The sequence below is a fragment of the Ilyonectria robusta genome (assembly GCF_021365365.1).
Source record: "Ilyonectria robusta strain PMI_751 chromosome Unknown BGZ61scaffold_7, whole genome shotgun sequence".
NCBI lineage: Eukaryota > Fungi > Ascomycota > Sordariomycetes > Hypocreales > Nectriaceae > Ilyonectria > Ilyonectria robusta.
The window spans coordinates 995725-1010165 of record NW_025764441.1 but is presented as its reverse complement, the minus strand read 5'-3'; the positions used below and the strand labels follow the sequence as shown (position 1 = coordinate 1010165).

The 14441-nt window shown below is 51.6% G+C and overlaps 6 protein-coding genes across 6 annotated transcripts; 3 read left to right on the top strand and 3 right to left on the bottom strand.

Annotated features, from left to right (window-relative positions):
* Positions 1-1532: 1532 nt before the first annotated feature.
* On the top strand, positions 1533-3493 carry BGZ61DRAFT_349598 (uncharacterized protein; the record flags this gene model as incomplete). The annotated part of the gene is made up of 5 exons (XM_046240159.1): positions 1533-1584; positions 1637-1989; positions 2053-3181; positions 3233-3396; positions 3446-3493. The coding sequence occupies 5 exons, from the start codon at positions 1533-1535 to the stop codon at positions 3491-3493; spliced, it is 1746 nt and encodes a 581-aa protein (XP_046106101.1).
* A 131-nt stretch (positions 3494-3624) lies between these two features.
* Positions 3625-4948, bottom strand: BGZ61DRAFT_449055 (Mob1/phocein). The gene is made up of 4 exons (XM_046245549.1): positions 4813-4948; positions 4430-4740; positions 4269-4380; positions 3625-4220 (listed from the first exon to the last, which is right to left on the bottom strand). Exons 1-4 carry the CDS (start codon positions 4833-4835, stop codon positions 3683-3685), a joined length of 984 nt encoding a protein of 327 aa, XP_046106100.1. The 5' UTR covers positions 4836-4948; the 3' UTR covers positions 3625-3682.
* A 272-nt stretch (positions 4949-5220) lies between these two features.
* BGZ61DRAFT_349685 (beta-lactamase/transpeptidase-like protein) lies at positions 5221-7188 on the bottom strand (the record flags this gene model as incomplete). Its single annotated transcript, XM_046240166.1, has 2 exons — positions 5221-5420; positions 5484-7188. 2 exons carry the CDS (start codon positions 7186-7188, stop codon positions 5221-5223), a joined length of 1905 nt encoding a protein of 634 aa, XP_046106099.1.
* Positions 7189-8631: 1443 nt separating this feature from the next.
* On the top strand, positions 8632-10189 carry BGZ61DRAFT_449053 (uncharacterized protein). Its single transcript, XM_046245548.1, has 3 exons — positions 8632-8798; positions 8850-9601; positions 9684-10189. Exons 1-3 carry the CDS (start codon positions 8734-8736, stop codon positions 10022-10024), a joined length of 1158 nt encoding a protein of 385 aa, XP_046106098.1. The 5' UTR covers positions 8632-8733; the 3' UTR covers positions 10025-10189.
* A 234-nt stretch (positions 10190-10423) lies between these two features.
* Positions 10424-13170, top strand: BGZ61DRAFT_211586 (fungal-specific transcription factor domain-containing protein). The gene is made up of 8 exons (XM_046238020.1): positions 10424-10670; positions 10719-11131; positions 11221-11525; positions 11574-11654; positions 11701-12299; positions 12347-12529; positions 12580-12951; positions 13030-13170. The coding sequence occupies exons 1-8, from the start codon at positions 10516-10518 to the stop codon at positions 13097-13099; spliced, it is 2178 nt and encodes a 725-aa protein (XP_046106097.1). The 5' UTR covers positions 10424-10515; the 3' UTR covers positions 13100-13170.
* A 163-nt stretch (positions 13171-13333) lies between these two features.
* Positions 13334-14317, bottom strand: BGZ61DRAFT_531060 (kinase-like domain-containing protein; the record flags this gene model as incomplete). Its single annotated transcript, XM_046253656.1, has 3 exons — positions 13334-13347; positions 13404-13692; positions 13748-14317. The coding sequence occupies 3 exons, from the start codon at positions 14315-14317 to the stop codon at positions 13334-13336; spliced, it is 873 nt and encodes a 290-aa protein (XP_046106096.1).
* Positions 14318-14441: the final 124 nt, after the last annotated feature.

The window sequence follows — 14441 nt, the reverse complement described above, 5'->3', positions numbered from 1 at the left end:
ACATGTATGAATTTTGCAAAATGAGATACAGGACTCACTTGGAAATGACAGGTATTTGTTTAATGGGGTCTGCAAAGGATTAAATGTAGAAGTAGGGCGTCAATGACAAGAAGGAAGTTTGGCAAGGAGAGGCGATCCAGGTCTCCGATCAGCACTGTCAGGCAGTCCAAGCTAGTCTCGTGAGACGTAAACTGACTGCTAGTAGGATATGCACGCCAGAAAGGCCTTGCAGTAGGTTGCATTTGTGAATCCCGATGGTGTTTGGGGGGATCGCGGTTAAGCTCGGGGGTGTCCAACAAGGCACTTGGTAGTTGGCTGAGTCCGTGATAGTCACATACCATGAGCTTGGCCGGGCATATGTTTTGAGGGGAAATCTGGAGTAAAATAAAATGAAGATTGAACTTTGTGGAATTTTACCTACCGGCTTTTGGTCGACGAGTTTATTTGATGAGAAGAGTGGTCATGGTTGGCGAAGATGCCGTTGTTGTTCACGGCCGGCTAGCGCAGTCCGGGAATACCACATCGGTGCTGTAATTGCCGAACACCTGGAACTCGACCGAGATCTGTCGTCATACTTGGTGCAATAAATCGCAGACTGTAACTGTCTACTTGAGGCTTGGCGAGTAACAACACGGCAGAGAGGAAGCGCCGGCACGGGCACCGGCATCCAGACGACTGACGTCTAAAGAAAGACACAAAGTAAAGTTCCCCACAGCGCGCCGAGTACCCGTCGCCCGCCTAAGGGCTGGACCCCAGAGTCAAGGTTGAGGCGAAAAAAGATGCAGGCGTCGTGTAGTTGTATACGGAGAAAATGCGCGCACATGGGAAAATGCCATTGCGACGTCATTCGCGGCGACGCCGGGACGGCATTCGGCATGCAGGCAGGCTAACCAAGGCACCCGCAAGCGACGCGCCACTGACGATCCGGCACCCAATCCGCCGTGCTTGGCGACAACACCACGCCCACAGCTCACACGCCGAATCCCCGACCGGGATGTTGGTGCCGTAGGCGTCGTGGCAGCTGCGAGAATCCCGGATGGAGTGTTATTCCCGTACGCTTCATCGCAGCAGCGGCCGGGATGGCATTGCCGTACGCTTCGAGCAGCAGCCCAGAGCCAGCTTCGCCAGCCTCGCCGAGCCCTCCGACGTCTCCGAGCGAGATGCGCACCTCACAACCATCGGCATCTTTTCCCCGGATGATATCATGGCAGGTCGTTTGCAGTGTGGATGTTGGCTTCGAGGCCAATTGACCAGGCTTCACTTTGGATAGCATCGTAAACTTGCGTGGTATAATAAGATGGGAGCATTCACGCAATATTCGGGTTCAATTCACAACATCACTCGCATCAACTCACTCACACAACCAACTTCAATCGCCTTTAATCTCAATCACCTCCAATCTCAATCGCCTTCAGCATCAATCACCTCGAGCCTCAATTGCTTCAAGCCTTCAACTTCACTAATCCACAAACCAACAAAAAACACATCTCCAACCTACCACCACCTAATAACTTAATCTCACCAACTTCGCAATGGCTGTCATCAACGAAACCCCCAAGACTTTCGACTTCATCGTCGTCGGCGGTAAGCACCAATCACACACCAATACCCGCAACAGCTTCTAACAACTTCCCAGGTGGCACCGCAGGATGCGTCGTCGCCGGCCGCCTTGCCGAAAACCCCAATGTTTCCGTCCTCGTCGTCGAGGCCGGAATCGACAACCCTGCCTCCGTCGACGCCATCACCACTCCCGCCACTGCCTTTACCCTTCGAGGTTCCAAGTATGACTGGTCTTTCAAGACTGGCATGATCGACCGCCCCGAGTACACGCGCATTGAGAAGCCCAACACTCGCGGCAAGGTCCTCGGTGGCAGCTCGTGCCTCAACTACTACACCTGGATCCCTGGCAGCGCTGCTACCTTTGACGACTGGGCTGAGTTTGGTGGAGAGGAGTGGACCTGGGACACCTGCAAGGAGTACCTGTACAAGGTTAGTGTGCCCAGCCAATAGGCCAACTCTTCTCTTCAACCCCGGATTCTAATCATGACTTAGCCCGCCACCTACCACGACGACCGTGGTGAGCACCGTCCTGAGCTCAAGTACATTGGCCAGGGCGGTCCCCTCCCCGTGTCCCACTCCGACATGCTCCCCGAGACCGAGGGCTGGCGCAACGCCCTGACCAAGGCCTGGGTCAGCAAGGGCGAGAAGCTCACCGACGACGTCCACAACGGCACCATGAACGGTCTCTGGAAGTGCATCAACACCATCTACAACGGAAAGCGATCCTCCAGCTGGCGCTTCCTCGAGGGCAAGCCCAACGTCACCGTCCTCGGGGAGACCAATGCCAAGAAGCTCATCTTCGAGAACGGCAAGGCTGTTGGCGTCGAGGTCATCGCCAATGACGGCTCGACCCTCGCCCTGCACGCCAAGTACGAGGTCATCGTTTCTCTCGGCGTCTACGAGACCCCCAAGCTTCTGCTCCTCTCCGGAATTGGCCCCGAGGCCGAGCTCGCCAAGTTCGGAATCGAGACTGTCGTCAAGTCTGAGCACATCGGCCAGAACCTCCTCGACCACCCCATCCTGCCCCACGTCTTCAAGCTCAAGGACGGGTTCGGCCTCGACGGCCACCTCCTCCGCCCCGGTCTGGAGAAGGATGCCGCCGCCTCTGCCTACCGCTGGAAGAACAAGGGCCCCTACACCAGTGGCCTGCTTGAGCTTGTCGGCCTTCCCCGGATCGACAAGTACCTCGAGAAGGTGCCCGAGTATGTCGAGTTCAAGAAGGCCAACGGCAACGTCGATCCCTTCGGCCCTGCTGGTCAGCCTCACTTCGAGATCGACTTCGTCCCCATGTTCTGCGATGCCTTCCAGTGGCACATTCCCACCCCTCCCAAGGGCGACTACATGACTGTCATCGTCGACCTTCTGCGACCCCTCTCCAAGAACGGTACCGTCACTCTCAACTCGACCAACCCCCTCGAGCAGGCCAACATCAACATCAACTTCTTCTCTAACGACCTTGACTTGGTCGCTATGCGCCAGGGTGTCCGCTTTGTTGACGACATTCTGCTAAACGGAGAGGGCATGAAGGACATCATCGAGGAGGACTACCCCTGGGCCATGCCTCGAACTTCGGATGAGGCCATGGATACCATGATCAAGGAGCGATCTCAGACCGGCTTCCGTGAGTCAATCTATTCTATGCAACACTTACTTGTACTGACCATAACTCTAGACCCTTGTGGCACTGCCCGCCTCGGCAAGGACATTGAGCAGGGTGCCGTTGACTCCAAGCTCAAGCTCTTCGGAATCGACAACCTCCGAATCATTGACGCATCCATCATCCCAGTCATTCCTGATTGCCGCATTCAGAACTCGGTCTACATGATTGCCGAGAAGGTGAGCACCTCCAAGAACTATCTCAGCACAACGAGTCTAACAAGAATAGGGTGCCGACATCATCAAGGCTGCCTACCCTGGCCTTTACTCCAACTAAAATGGGCGATTAGCCTAAGCAGGCGGCTTCAGGCAGTAATTAGGAAGTTTGGGAATTAGACCGATTAGCTCACTAGCAGATAGATTTAGACAACTTAGAAATTAGACCGATTGATGCTGAATTCAAATTGTATTTCATTATAAAGTTCATCCCAGTCTAGATGTGTGATAACCATTGAAGCCTGACCTTTCAGATGGCAGTGCTCAGACTCAAAATGTATTTGCCTCGCTCCACATTTGCATATGAATAGGGCCTCGACTCCGGGGGAAACGTGCCGTCAGCTGCCCACAAGTCAATGAGCAGTTGCATCGGCTCAAGGTCATTAGGCTGCAGCATGTCGAGAGTCGTCGCCGTCAGAATGAAGTGGCTGAAACAGCTGTTCAGCTGCTTCTCCAGGTTAAGGTGGTAGTAGGGCTGCGTGAAGTGGCTCCAGTAGAGATGGGCGTAGACGCGGAAGATCTGACGGAACATGAGCTGGCAGGTGCCTGCAAACTGCTTCGGGAACCCGCTGCTCATGCCCAGCCAATCCCCGTTGCCGTGCTGGGGGAGCTGCGAGCTGTTGGAGTACTCGGGGTGGAAGGCGAAGGAAATGCCAGACGGATCCGTGGGAAACATTGCAACGTCGTCGACCTTTCCAGAGATCCAACGTTGCACGAGACCCATGTACTCGGCTGCTGGAAGCTCGACGGGTTCATGGTTCTTGTTGAGCCAAGTGAACGAGTGGTTTCTATCCTCATTAATCCCAAGTTCTAGAAGGAATGGGTCGGCCACTTACTGTCCAGCTGACATCTTGGGACAACTTCGCGAGGTGCATATGCTGGTCCCGTCTTCCTCCTTCTCGAGGACGATGCGAACAAAGTTCAATAAATTCCGGTAGTGCTCGACGACTGAATACGGGTTAGAGAGTGCACCTTGGCTAGACTCGACAACTGTTACCTTGGTGAGCCACCCATTCGCCCTGCTCAACCGTCTTCGGGCGGGCGCTGAGCGTCATGAAGTTGCCCTTGACGATGTGCTTGGTGTGGGCGGGGTTGAGCCACAGCGGGATGGGCCTCGGCAAGTCCAGAGATTGAGGCGCCATGACGCCGACCGACTCGCTGAACGACGACGACTTCGACAGGGAGACCTTGGGCGCGGAGCTGGTCGAGGACTGGGTATCATGCGATTTACGAGGCCCATCCGCGGTTGGAGTCGAGCTTTTGTTCGGCGCTGCAACCTTGGAGGAGCTTCCCCGCATCCGGGCGTTGCTGCGAGCGAGTCAGGTGATTTGCACCATTTATTTTTTGGCGAAGGGCGAAAACGCCTCTTCGGTTACTCACATGCCAGAGAAGAGATTCGACATGGCCGGTTGGGCTTGGAGCGCTGGACGTGCAGCGGCTTCGACGAGATGAACTGGAGGTGAAGAAAGGGGCCAAAAGGCCAGTGGCCCAGATAAACTGGGTGGGGGAACTGCAGTGTTTCAGTTGGGCGGAGATTTCCGAGTTAGCTACTAACGAACGCACTGATGCGACATCAAGGGTGGCAAGGAGACCCCGGTTTTAGAATGAGCCACGGTTACCCTACACCGAGATGGCATTAGTACGATATTGTGGAAATATTTTGGGTTGTATTAGAGGTTGTAGAGGTTGTAGAGGTGGTAAATGTGATTTATTCTATCAAGTATTATTCCCAGGCACGAGCCCTAGTCTATAGTCTAATCGTCATCTCCGTCTAAATATATCCAGCTTTCAAGCGAGAGGGAAATCGTCAAACAAGAACGGAATCTTGTAATATCTCAAGTCATTGAATTCATCCTCCGATGCGTACTCCCGCGTGTTGAGAGTCAATGCCCAGTCCACATCGCTCCGACTCTCAGCAAATGTACGAGCACCAACCAACGAGCCATCTCGCGAGTTATACAGTGCGCGACCGCCAACACCCCAAACGGCTGTGAGAAGCGAGGTTAGCTTTTGTACTCATACTGTCCATTGCAGAAAAGACGGAGACTTACCATGGGTTCCAATGAATCTCGCAATCGTGCTTGCGCTTGCGGCGAGTGAGAACGCGGCAATGTTCGCTTCCTTGATGGCGCCATCTCCTCCAAAGGGTCCCGGGACCTTCTTCTCGGACAGAGGGTGAACCGGGTCAAAGCCAGTGAACTTGCTCTCCTGTATAATTCGATCGTTGGAGTGTGCCGAGGCCGCAGTTTTGTAAAGCTGCACGTCCAGCCCGTTCAATATGTTCTTCTTCAAAAAGTCCATGTATGGAGTGTTGGTGATGTTGGACACGACGTAGCCCAACAGCGTGTTGCCGTAGTTGGAGTAGGAATAGCCTTCTCCGGGGGCAAAGTCGAGCGTTTTCTTGAGCATGTATTCGATGAAGTCGCGAGTGTCGGCTGGACGAGTGCCGTTCGACTGCGCAAGGGCAATGTCTCGGAACATGAAGGAGGGGTCGCCAGATTGGTCTCTGTCGTAGCCACCGGCGTGGTCGAGCAGGTGCTGAATGGTGATGTTTTCAGCCCGGGGGTCGGTCGGAGTGTAGCCTAGCATAGAATACACCGGGGTGGAATAGTTGAGACGGCCAGCCTCGACCAGGTTGTAAATGGCGGCGTAGACAAACATCTTGCTCACACTGGCCAGCAAGAATCTGTCGTCGGGCTTCACAACCGCGCGGTTGCTCTCCGCCCAGGTGTAGCTTCTCTCGGCAATGACAGAGCCGTTGATTGCCATGGCCACCTGGGCCTGTCGGACGCCGTTCTTCTGCATCCACGTCTTCATAACCGAGTCCATGCCACCCCGAGCAGCGGTGTTGTCCTTGAAGCCCTTGACGGTGCCCTTGGCCGTCCACTTGCGCGAGGAGGGAACTGCGCGCTCCGCAAAGATGACGGCGAAACGCGCATCATTTCCATCGCCTCCGCCTTGCAGATCGATGGGGCTGAGGCCCTTTTGCTTCTGGTTCTTGATCTCCTTGGCTAGTTCGGTAGCGGTGAGATCCTCCTTGGCGACCCAGCTGCCAACGTCGGTGTCGACAAACTGCGGCGTGATGATGTGGTCTTCTGAGAGAAACAACCGAGAGGGGCGCCAGAACCGTTTTTCGGTCTCGGATCGGAAGATCTCAGGGTAGTCGATGCCGAAGTTGGCGGTGTAGAAAATGGTCGACAGCTGGTTGCCAACATTCTCATGACCCAAGACACAGTATCGTCGATCCGAAGGCGTACCATACATCCGGAAGCCCTTGACTGTCATGTCAATTCCGCCAGTCGAGTTTTCGTAACCCCACGGGTTCGGCATGTCGCACACTTGGACCCAGTTCGTCACATTTGCCTTTTCCATGACACCGGCGAAGACAGCCTTGCTGGCAGGTCCGGTCGCGGAAATCTGCGTCGAAACATATCCCTTGGCCTTCCACGAGTCGAACCAAGAGTCGTAGGCGGTCTTGTTGGCGCTGTGGATGATTTCAAAGGGGTTTCCTGCTTGCTGAGACCACACTGCTGCGTACTTGACGTTGGGAGGGCTGCCGTACGTGCTCAGCGAAATGATTTGGTAGCCATCCGCCGATAGCGCCTTGGCCTTTTTGGCGTGATCCGAGCCCTTCACATTGTAGTAGCTCTGGATATTCGATGCACTGGCGTAAGCGCGATCGTCAATGACAGCGGCCTGGGCGACTGAACATATTGACAGACAACATGTCAGGAGGCTGGTGAAGGAGGGATACATGGCAGCAATCACAAGAGAGGGCAACCACTAAACCAGACAGACCGTGTTCACAGGTTCATTCTATTTACTTGGCTATGCGATTACTTTTGTAGTGACGGTCGATCATGGGGTGCGCCCTGGCAAGTTCTATTATTAGCGCCTCAACTTCGGGCTCGTGTTGTTGCAATACGAGATGACTATTATGATGCCCCCACAAGAACCCTGGGCATTGAACTTTAACTCGTTCCTTAAATCCCTGGAGCGAAATGAATTGGCTCGGCCACGGACGCATCCCTGTTTTGAGATTGGATCCGGGGCTCTTGGCTTCTGGAAAAGTTCGTTAATGTGTGACGCCGGAGGGCCCGAACTTGGGACTGACTCCCGGCCCGAGCCGCGGTACGTGAGTGCGCTAAATACGGGCAAAGTTCTTCCACCTTTCCAAGGGCATTATTGTTCCGCTGAATAACCATATTTACCATCATCATATCATTCGGGATTTTATCTGTTCATTGACTGCGTAGAATGTCGATGAGTTTTAATCGGGAATAAAGGTGAAACGCGGGCTTGACTGTAATTAGAGGCTTGAGCACACAATAACCCCACCACTGAATCGGCTCAAAGCCCGTTCCCTGAAGGGAGGGAATTCATTGATACAGCTTGGAGTAGTAGGAAAGTATAATTTAGTATTCCATTTATTTTGATTGACTATCGATGCATCTGCACGATTATTATGGAGATATTCCTGAATGATGTGGGTATCCATGGCTGCACAGATGACAATTCAGAAACTGAGGGTGGAGTGATAAAAAGGCAGGTGGTTAATTTGGACTTGGATAGTTACGCGGATATGGATATGAACTTTCTTGGTTATTAAATACAGTATTGATATAATAGAGATAAGTGGATGCATTTGTAACGTTATTGTTGTCGTGGTTCGTTGGTTTTGGATAGTCGATTGATACATAGATTGATGCATGGCCTTTTGGCCGATGGGTGGAACTGGTTATCTATTCAATTTAGTGGTATTGCGACATATCCCAATGAATTGTTTGTTCTCTAGGATTGCTCAAAGGTGCTTCGCGGTCTCGCATGTTTCAGTTGCCTAGAAGTGTCAAACAAGGGTGAGGGCTCGTTAGTCACAACTCATACGTGCCAAATCAACTGACATCACTTGTTTAAGCAAACTTCACAATCTTGCTCCTGATTTTTGTAGAATGACATCACGATTGTGTCAGAGTGGCGAAATAAAGCGAGGCAGTTTCGTTTGAATGAGAGACCAACCATATGCTGCAACTTGATGCAGGAGGCCGCCTACCATGCGTTGTGTGGTTTGACGCAGGAGGCCTACCACCAACAGCACGATAAATCAGGCATCCAATCACAAGGCAATGGTGACACCAACTTGCGCAGATAAAGAGTTGAGCGCGTCTGCCTTCGTTATCTTCCCCGCGTTTCGACTGGATTCGCCAGCCTGAAGTATAAAGCTGGGCCTTTACCCTCCCCGAAGCGCTTGACTTTTCGACAACCCACTCAGATCCATCATCACCATCGCTCAGATCAGTGACTATGTCGGACCACCACCAGCCCAGCACGAGTGGCTCTCGGGAAGTTGACGCAAGGCTAGAATCTTCGTCAGGCTCCTCATCTCTTACCTTCTATTGCCACACTAACGATGCTGCTAGACCATACACCAGCCCTTTCGTCGCTCTCTTCTTGCACAACAAAGATACCCTATACATCCCCGGAGAGCTACTTAAAAAGTGCCCTAAAATCGCCTCTCGCTGCAAAGTACGACCCAAGCTCCGAGACTTCGAATACTGTGAATCTGTTTTTTTGGATGTGGCGCTTGACATCGGCCATATCCTTGTTCACTTCCTGATCACTGGGCGCTACCAGTGCCTCGAACCAAAACAAGCGACAACTTGTGAGATGAATGCGTCCAAGTTCACAACTGCGCTTCGGGTGTATTCTGCGGCTCAAGAATTCAACCTGCCCTTACTTGGCGACCTCGCAGAAGCAGAAATACGCAGACTAGGTGAAGAACTGAGCGTGCCCCACATCATCGACATCATGGAAGGGGAAAAAGAAAACCCCTTTCAAACTCCATGGATTGCGCTCTACGTCGAATCCAGAGTGCAATCCTTCTTAACTATTCCGACGCGCCAATATGCGAGACACCTGCTCTCTGAGCTGGGGACCCCTACCACGAGCAGTAAGCTCATTCTCCGGAGTATGGTCACGCTCCGGAGTAGAGAATTGTTGCACGAAGAAGAGAAAAAGGGAGGAGAAGGTCTTATGGGAGACCAGTCGGAGGCCGTCCATGCCATACCAACCAAGGACGATGCAGAATCTTCTTCGCAGTTAACCCATTCTTCTACAATCGACGGAAAACGGGTTTCACCCGATACATTACTCATTCTGCCAAGGATAGATGGTATGTTACTTTGATCTCGAGTTGTTCTTGCGAGTCTCTTATCATTCTGATGATCTGTTCATAACTCTAACGAAACGTTAAGTGCCCACGCCGATCCCCGATGCCACCACCGATCATCAAGCCATATGTGAAAACGAGCCGGCTCGAATCAGTGACAGCTCATATACTGTGGTTCTATCAAAGAAACAGAAGAAAAGACAAGCTAAGGAAGCAGAGCGAAGAAGAAAAGAAGAGAGGAAGCAAAAGAGACAAATGGTAGGCTTCATTGATGTCAACAGGCTCCTGTTAGATGATGAGGAGTCTATCCGACCTGCGTCGGTTTTGAGCGAAAAGTCAAGGACATCCGAGACACGGAGCATCAACTCTGAGTGGACGCTATCTGACGACTTCCTTGCCGAATTGGAGTATGAAATTGGGCGTTGAGCTAGCTGGAGTGCTATTTTGAGCTGGTAAATGCCCAAGACTTGGAACAGGCACACACCTCCTCTTTAATTGAAGTACACATTTGTCTTGCCTTTTATCTTGGACATTAAATGGCCTGATTCCAGGTCTTATTGATCGGAACTTTTTGCTGCAAGAAAATAAGCTAGGTTCTCGTGCTAAAGCACTGAAGATGCTGGCCAAAATGCTGGCCTTTAATTTAGACGTAAGAGATGATGTATTTACCGCCTTGGCGCAGAGCAAGTGATGAGTCGAGGAGTATTGGTTCGTATTCGTACCTCGGCTGGCCCCTCAGTCGCTACGAAACTCACATGCTGATTGGGCTTGAGATTGGTGTATAGCCTCGGCCTTCTCCCCCACTTGTCTAGCAGTAGGGCTACAGAAAGCTCTAGCATGACACCACCATGCTGCAGAGCTTTTGCATATTTATTGTTGACAAGAACACAATTCTTTAGGGAATGATTTAATCCGAAATGCCTCCGAACCGAGTCGCCAAACGCGCTTCCGTCGCATGTAAGGCGTGCAATTCCCGCAAAGTCCGATGCACTGTTACGCTATCTGGCCCGCCCTGCGCCAACTGCTCAGTCGACGGCATACCCTGTGTAGTACAGAGCCGCAAGAGACGGCGGTAAGAATACCCAAGGCCCCGTATTTTATATATGCTGACTTTGTGGAGAAACTCCGAGTTATTGCTTTCGGCCTCGCCCTGTGATTCAAAAACTAGCGACGATCACGTAGTTGCTGCGTCGGACCGAGCGCTACAACCAGGGCCGCCTGTGGCTGCATCCTCTCACAATGATTCTCAGGTTGAGCACATATCCCCTCGTGCTGGAAACGAACCTGTCTGTACAGTTCCTTCGGGGGATAACGCTAGCGACTTATCTCCCCAAGAGGTTCATCGCCCTCCTACCGTGACGGAGAATGGGCCGACAACCTGTTTGTCGGAGCCAACACCACCTCACCTTCCAGCCATTCCGTTCCCCAGGCGGCGGCTCTCTGACTTTTCAGATATGGCACAGGAGAGCTCAGCATATGCAGAGGCCTTGGAAGGGAGCGACAATCATGTCAATGGCGTTCCTTTCTATCCTGGTAAGACACCCTGTGCGTTCACATTTGTGCGCTCCATCAATTCGAATGATTCCCTTACACAGAATGTATGCCACTTACACTACCTGCAGGTGATAAGCGGGGCCCCGCGTTTGTGATTGACATCTGTGAGCCTAACAAACCTCTAAAGAACCGCCACTTTTTTGTCCCAATGCCCTCAATTGAGTCCATGGAGACAGAAGATGTCGACTATCTCCGGTCCAAGGGTGTCTTTTCTCTGCCTCCGCAACACATAAGAGAAGCCCTCATACATTCTTACTTCCATCACATTCATCCATTCGCGCCGGTTTTAGATGCTACTGACTTCGTCCCCAAATACGAAAAAGGTCGCGTGAGCCTCCTACTTCTGTGGAGCATGTTCTTAGCGGCAGCGAGTGTAGGTCAGAACCCATACACAAATATCCTATACTGATAATTAATATAGTTTGTTGATGATTCTATGCTATCGGGTGACTTCTATGTCAATCGGTTGACATTGAAGCGTGCGGCCTATCAGAGGGCAAAGGTAAGACGTATCGTGGTTCACTGAACCAGACTCTAACGCCATCCAGGCCCTGTATGATGCAGACTACGAGAAAGACAAGATTACTCTCATTCAGTCGGTATTTTTGATGAGTCACTGGTACACTAGCACTGAAGACCGCACCGGACCATGGCACTGGAGCGGCATCGCCATCAGCCTATCGCATACCATAGGGCTCCATCGTCAACCTATGCTCACAGGGCAAGCTTCTCGGGGCATTCCCGTTTTCTGGCGCCGTCTCTGGTGGTCCATATATTGCCGTGAAGTGTGGTTGTCCCTGGGCCACGGTCGGCCTATGAGGGTTTCCTTGGACGATTCCGATGTTCCCCTACCAGGACAAGAGGACACTGCGCTTCTGTCAGCCGAAGCAAGGTTTGAAGGCAGCCAGAAATATTTACCTGGTGACCTGGACACGCTATCAAAGGTGTGGCTTTCTCTCGTGGGCGTAACGAGAGTGCTTGGGACTATCCTGTCGACCAACTACAATGCAAAGGGAACTAAACCGTCAAAGGAAGAACTTGAACAAAGTGAAAATGAAATCCGAGAATGCTATTACCTCCCCCAAGAGGGCTTTAGTCAAAGTCGGGTTGTCGCTTCTCATGTTTACCAGTTCAAGCTGTTTTTTCAGTAAGCTTTGCTCCGAGATGAGAGGTTCCCAAACTAACAGGGCCCAGAGCAACTATCATTGTGCTGTACCGGCCATTCATTTTCGATACTCCACGCGATTGTCCCGCAACTCAGCATGGCACATGGAGGATCTTTGCGAGCCAAAAGACTCGGACTGCCGCCTCCGAAGCCATTAGCGCAGTCAACTCGATGATGGCCGAGGACCTCATTGGGCTTTGCCACACCATCACGTAGGAATCATGTGTAATCTAGTGTGACCTTTCCACTGACCGTCAAACAGAGTCCTCGCCCTCGTGCCACCAATGCAAATCCATCTCTTGGAGTCAACCTCGCTGAAGCCTATGACGTGCCAAATGGGAAAACACAATCTCGCACTTTGCATGCTTGCGATGGGCGAACTCCGCAAGTCGTACTTCTCTGCAGAGGCAGCTTTCAAGTTGTTCGAGAGGGCGAAAAATAAAATCGAGAGAACCATGGTACGGGAGGAGCCACCGCGTACACCTGCGGAAGTGCGTCCTGCGGAGGCTGTGCCCGATGATGGAAATTGGGTGAGTTATACTGAAGGCTATGCTATTTCAACACCGGGAATTATTTCGGACCTATGGGCGCCATTTTCCACTCTGATTCCAGATGATGATTCCGAGATTATCCAGTACGTCTCCATGATTACTAGGCTAAGCGCATGACGTTCCCTTGGGTTGAAAATGGACGTAAGCTAACGAAATTGCAGTACGGATGCTTGGCTTGACATTCAGAACATGCACCATGGATGGACAATTGACCGGTTCGGGCTGTCTTGAAGAATAGAAACATGAGTTTTCAAAGGTTGTTTAGGTCTTGCCGCAAGATCCGCCTGGAATTATATTCGGAGCAGTTTCATTTGATGATGCCCTTTCGCCTTTAGTCAGGGTATGGTATTCTCCTTCAAAATGGAGTTTGCATTATTTATAATACAGAAAATTAAAAAGCTTAAACAGAGTAAGCGAGTCGTATGTGTTATGGCAGAAGTCTCATCCTAACGGTCGTAGAACTTGTCACACTGGCAAACCTGACAAATTCGGTTAGGTACTTGAAGACCATGAAGTAAGGGATGATGATGCATACCAATTTTAGTCCAACTCATCACAAACAAAGAGCATATGTGCCTCATGGCTGGGATATTCTCTTGAGGCAAGTCAAGCTTGTCGTGAAGCATGCCGGCGACTGCACGCATTTGAACCATTGCATATGTCATAAAACTTAGAGGTAAGAAGCCAGCTTGTTCGAAATCGATAACGTATACGTCCCCGTTATCAGTGAACATGAAATTACCCTCATAAAGGTCCGCAAAGACAAAGTGGAGGTCTCTCTCGAGCGACACGGTAAGCGCATCCTTGCTAACAACGGTTGAAACCTGTGGTGCATGTGAGTATGCGAAGAAGGCTGTCATCGTTTGGACTGCTCCATACCTTGTTCAAATGCTGTTCTAGCATATCGACTGAGTCGTACTGGATCGCGGCTCGATAATCCTTGAATAGCGGGTGCTGGATAATGCCACCTCCGTAAGGTCCCGGTGCGGCGTCCTTTGGAACAGGGAAGGATAGGAGCAGTTTCAGGGCTCGTTCAATGCTATCGTAATAGTACTGATACGTCTCTTTGAAGGTTTCCCGATCCTCCATAAGTTTGGCCAGGGTCCTACCGCGGATATATTCCATGACGATGTAAGTCCAATTGCCTGCCTGCATGATGCGATAGATCTCTGGGATGCAGACCCCTTGTCGTTCTTGCTGTGGCAGCCTTTGCAGGGAATCGTACGCAAATTGATGAGTTCGTGCCTCCGAGTCTCTCAAAGAACTTCTATTATGTCCATATTTGATGTAGACAATCGGGTTATCGGTAGGATACGCAAACCCGGTGACACGCCAGCCCCGGTCGTCGCCCATCGGCTGCTGCTCGACCATGGCAGTGACCTCAGCTTCTGTCAGGTTTTTGGCAACATCGTAAGGGGATTGGTAGATGTTTTCGTGTAGTTGAGCCATCGTGTCACTTAATGTTAGAAGACAGGGGAGCGGCAAGATATTAGTGCTGGGATGGAAAAGAGAGAAGCAGGTGTGCGATGGCGAGATGATTTGAGACTGCTTGGCGGGGGGTAGTGATTAGGTC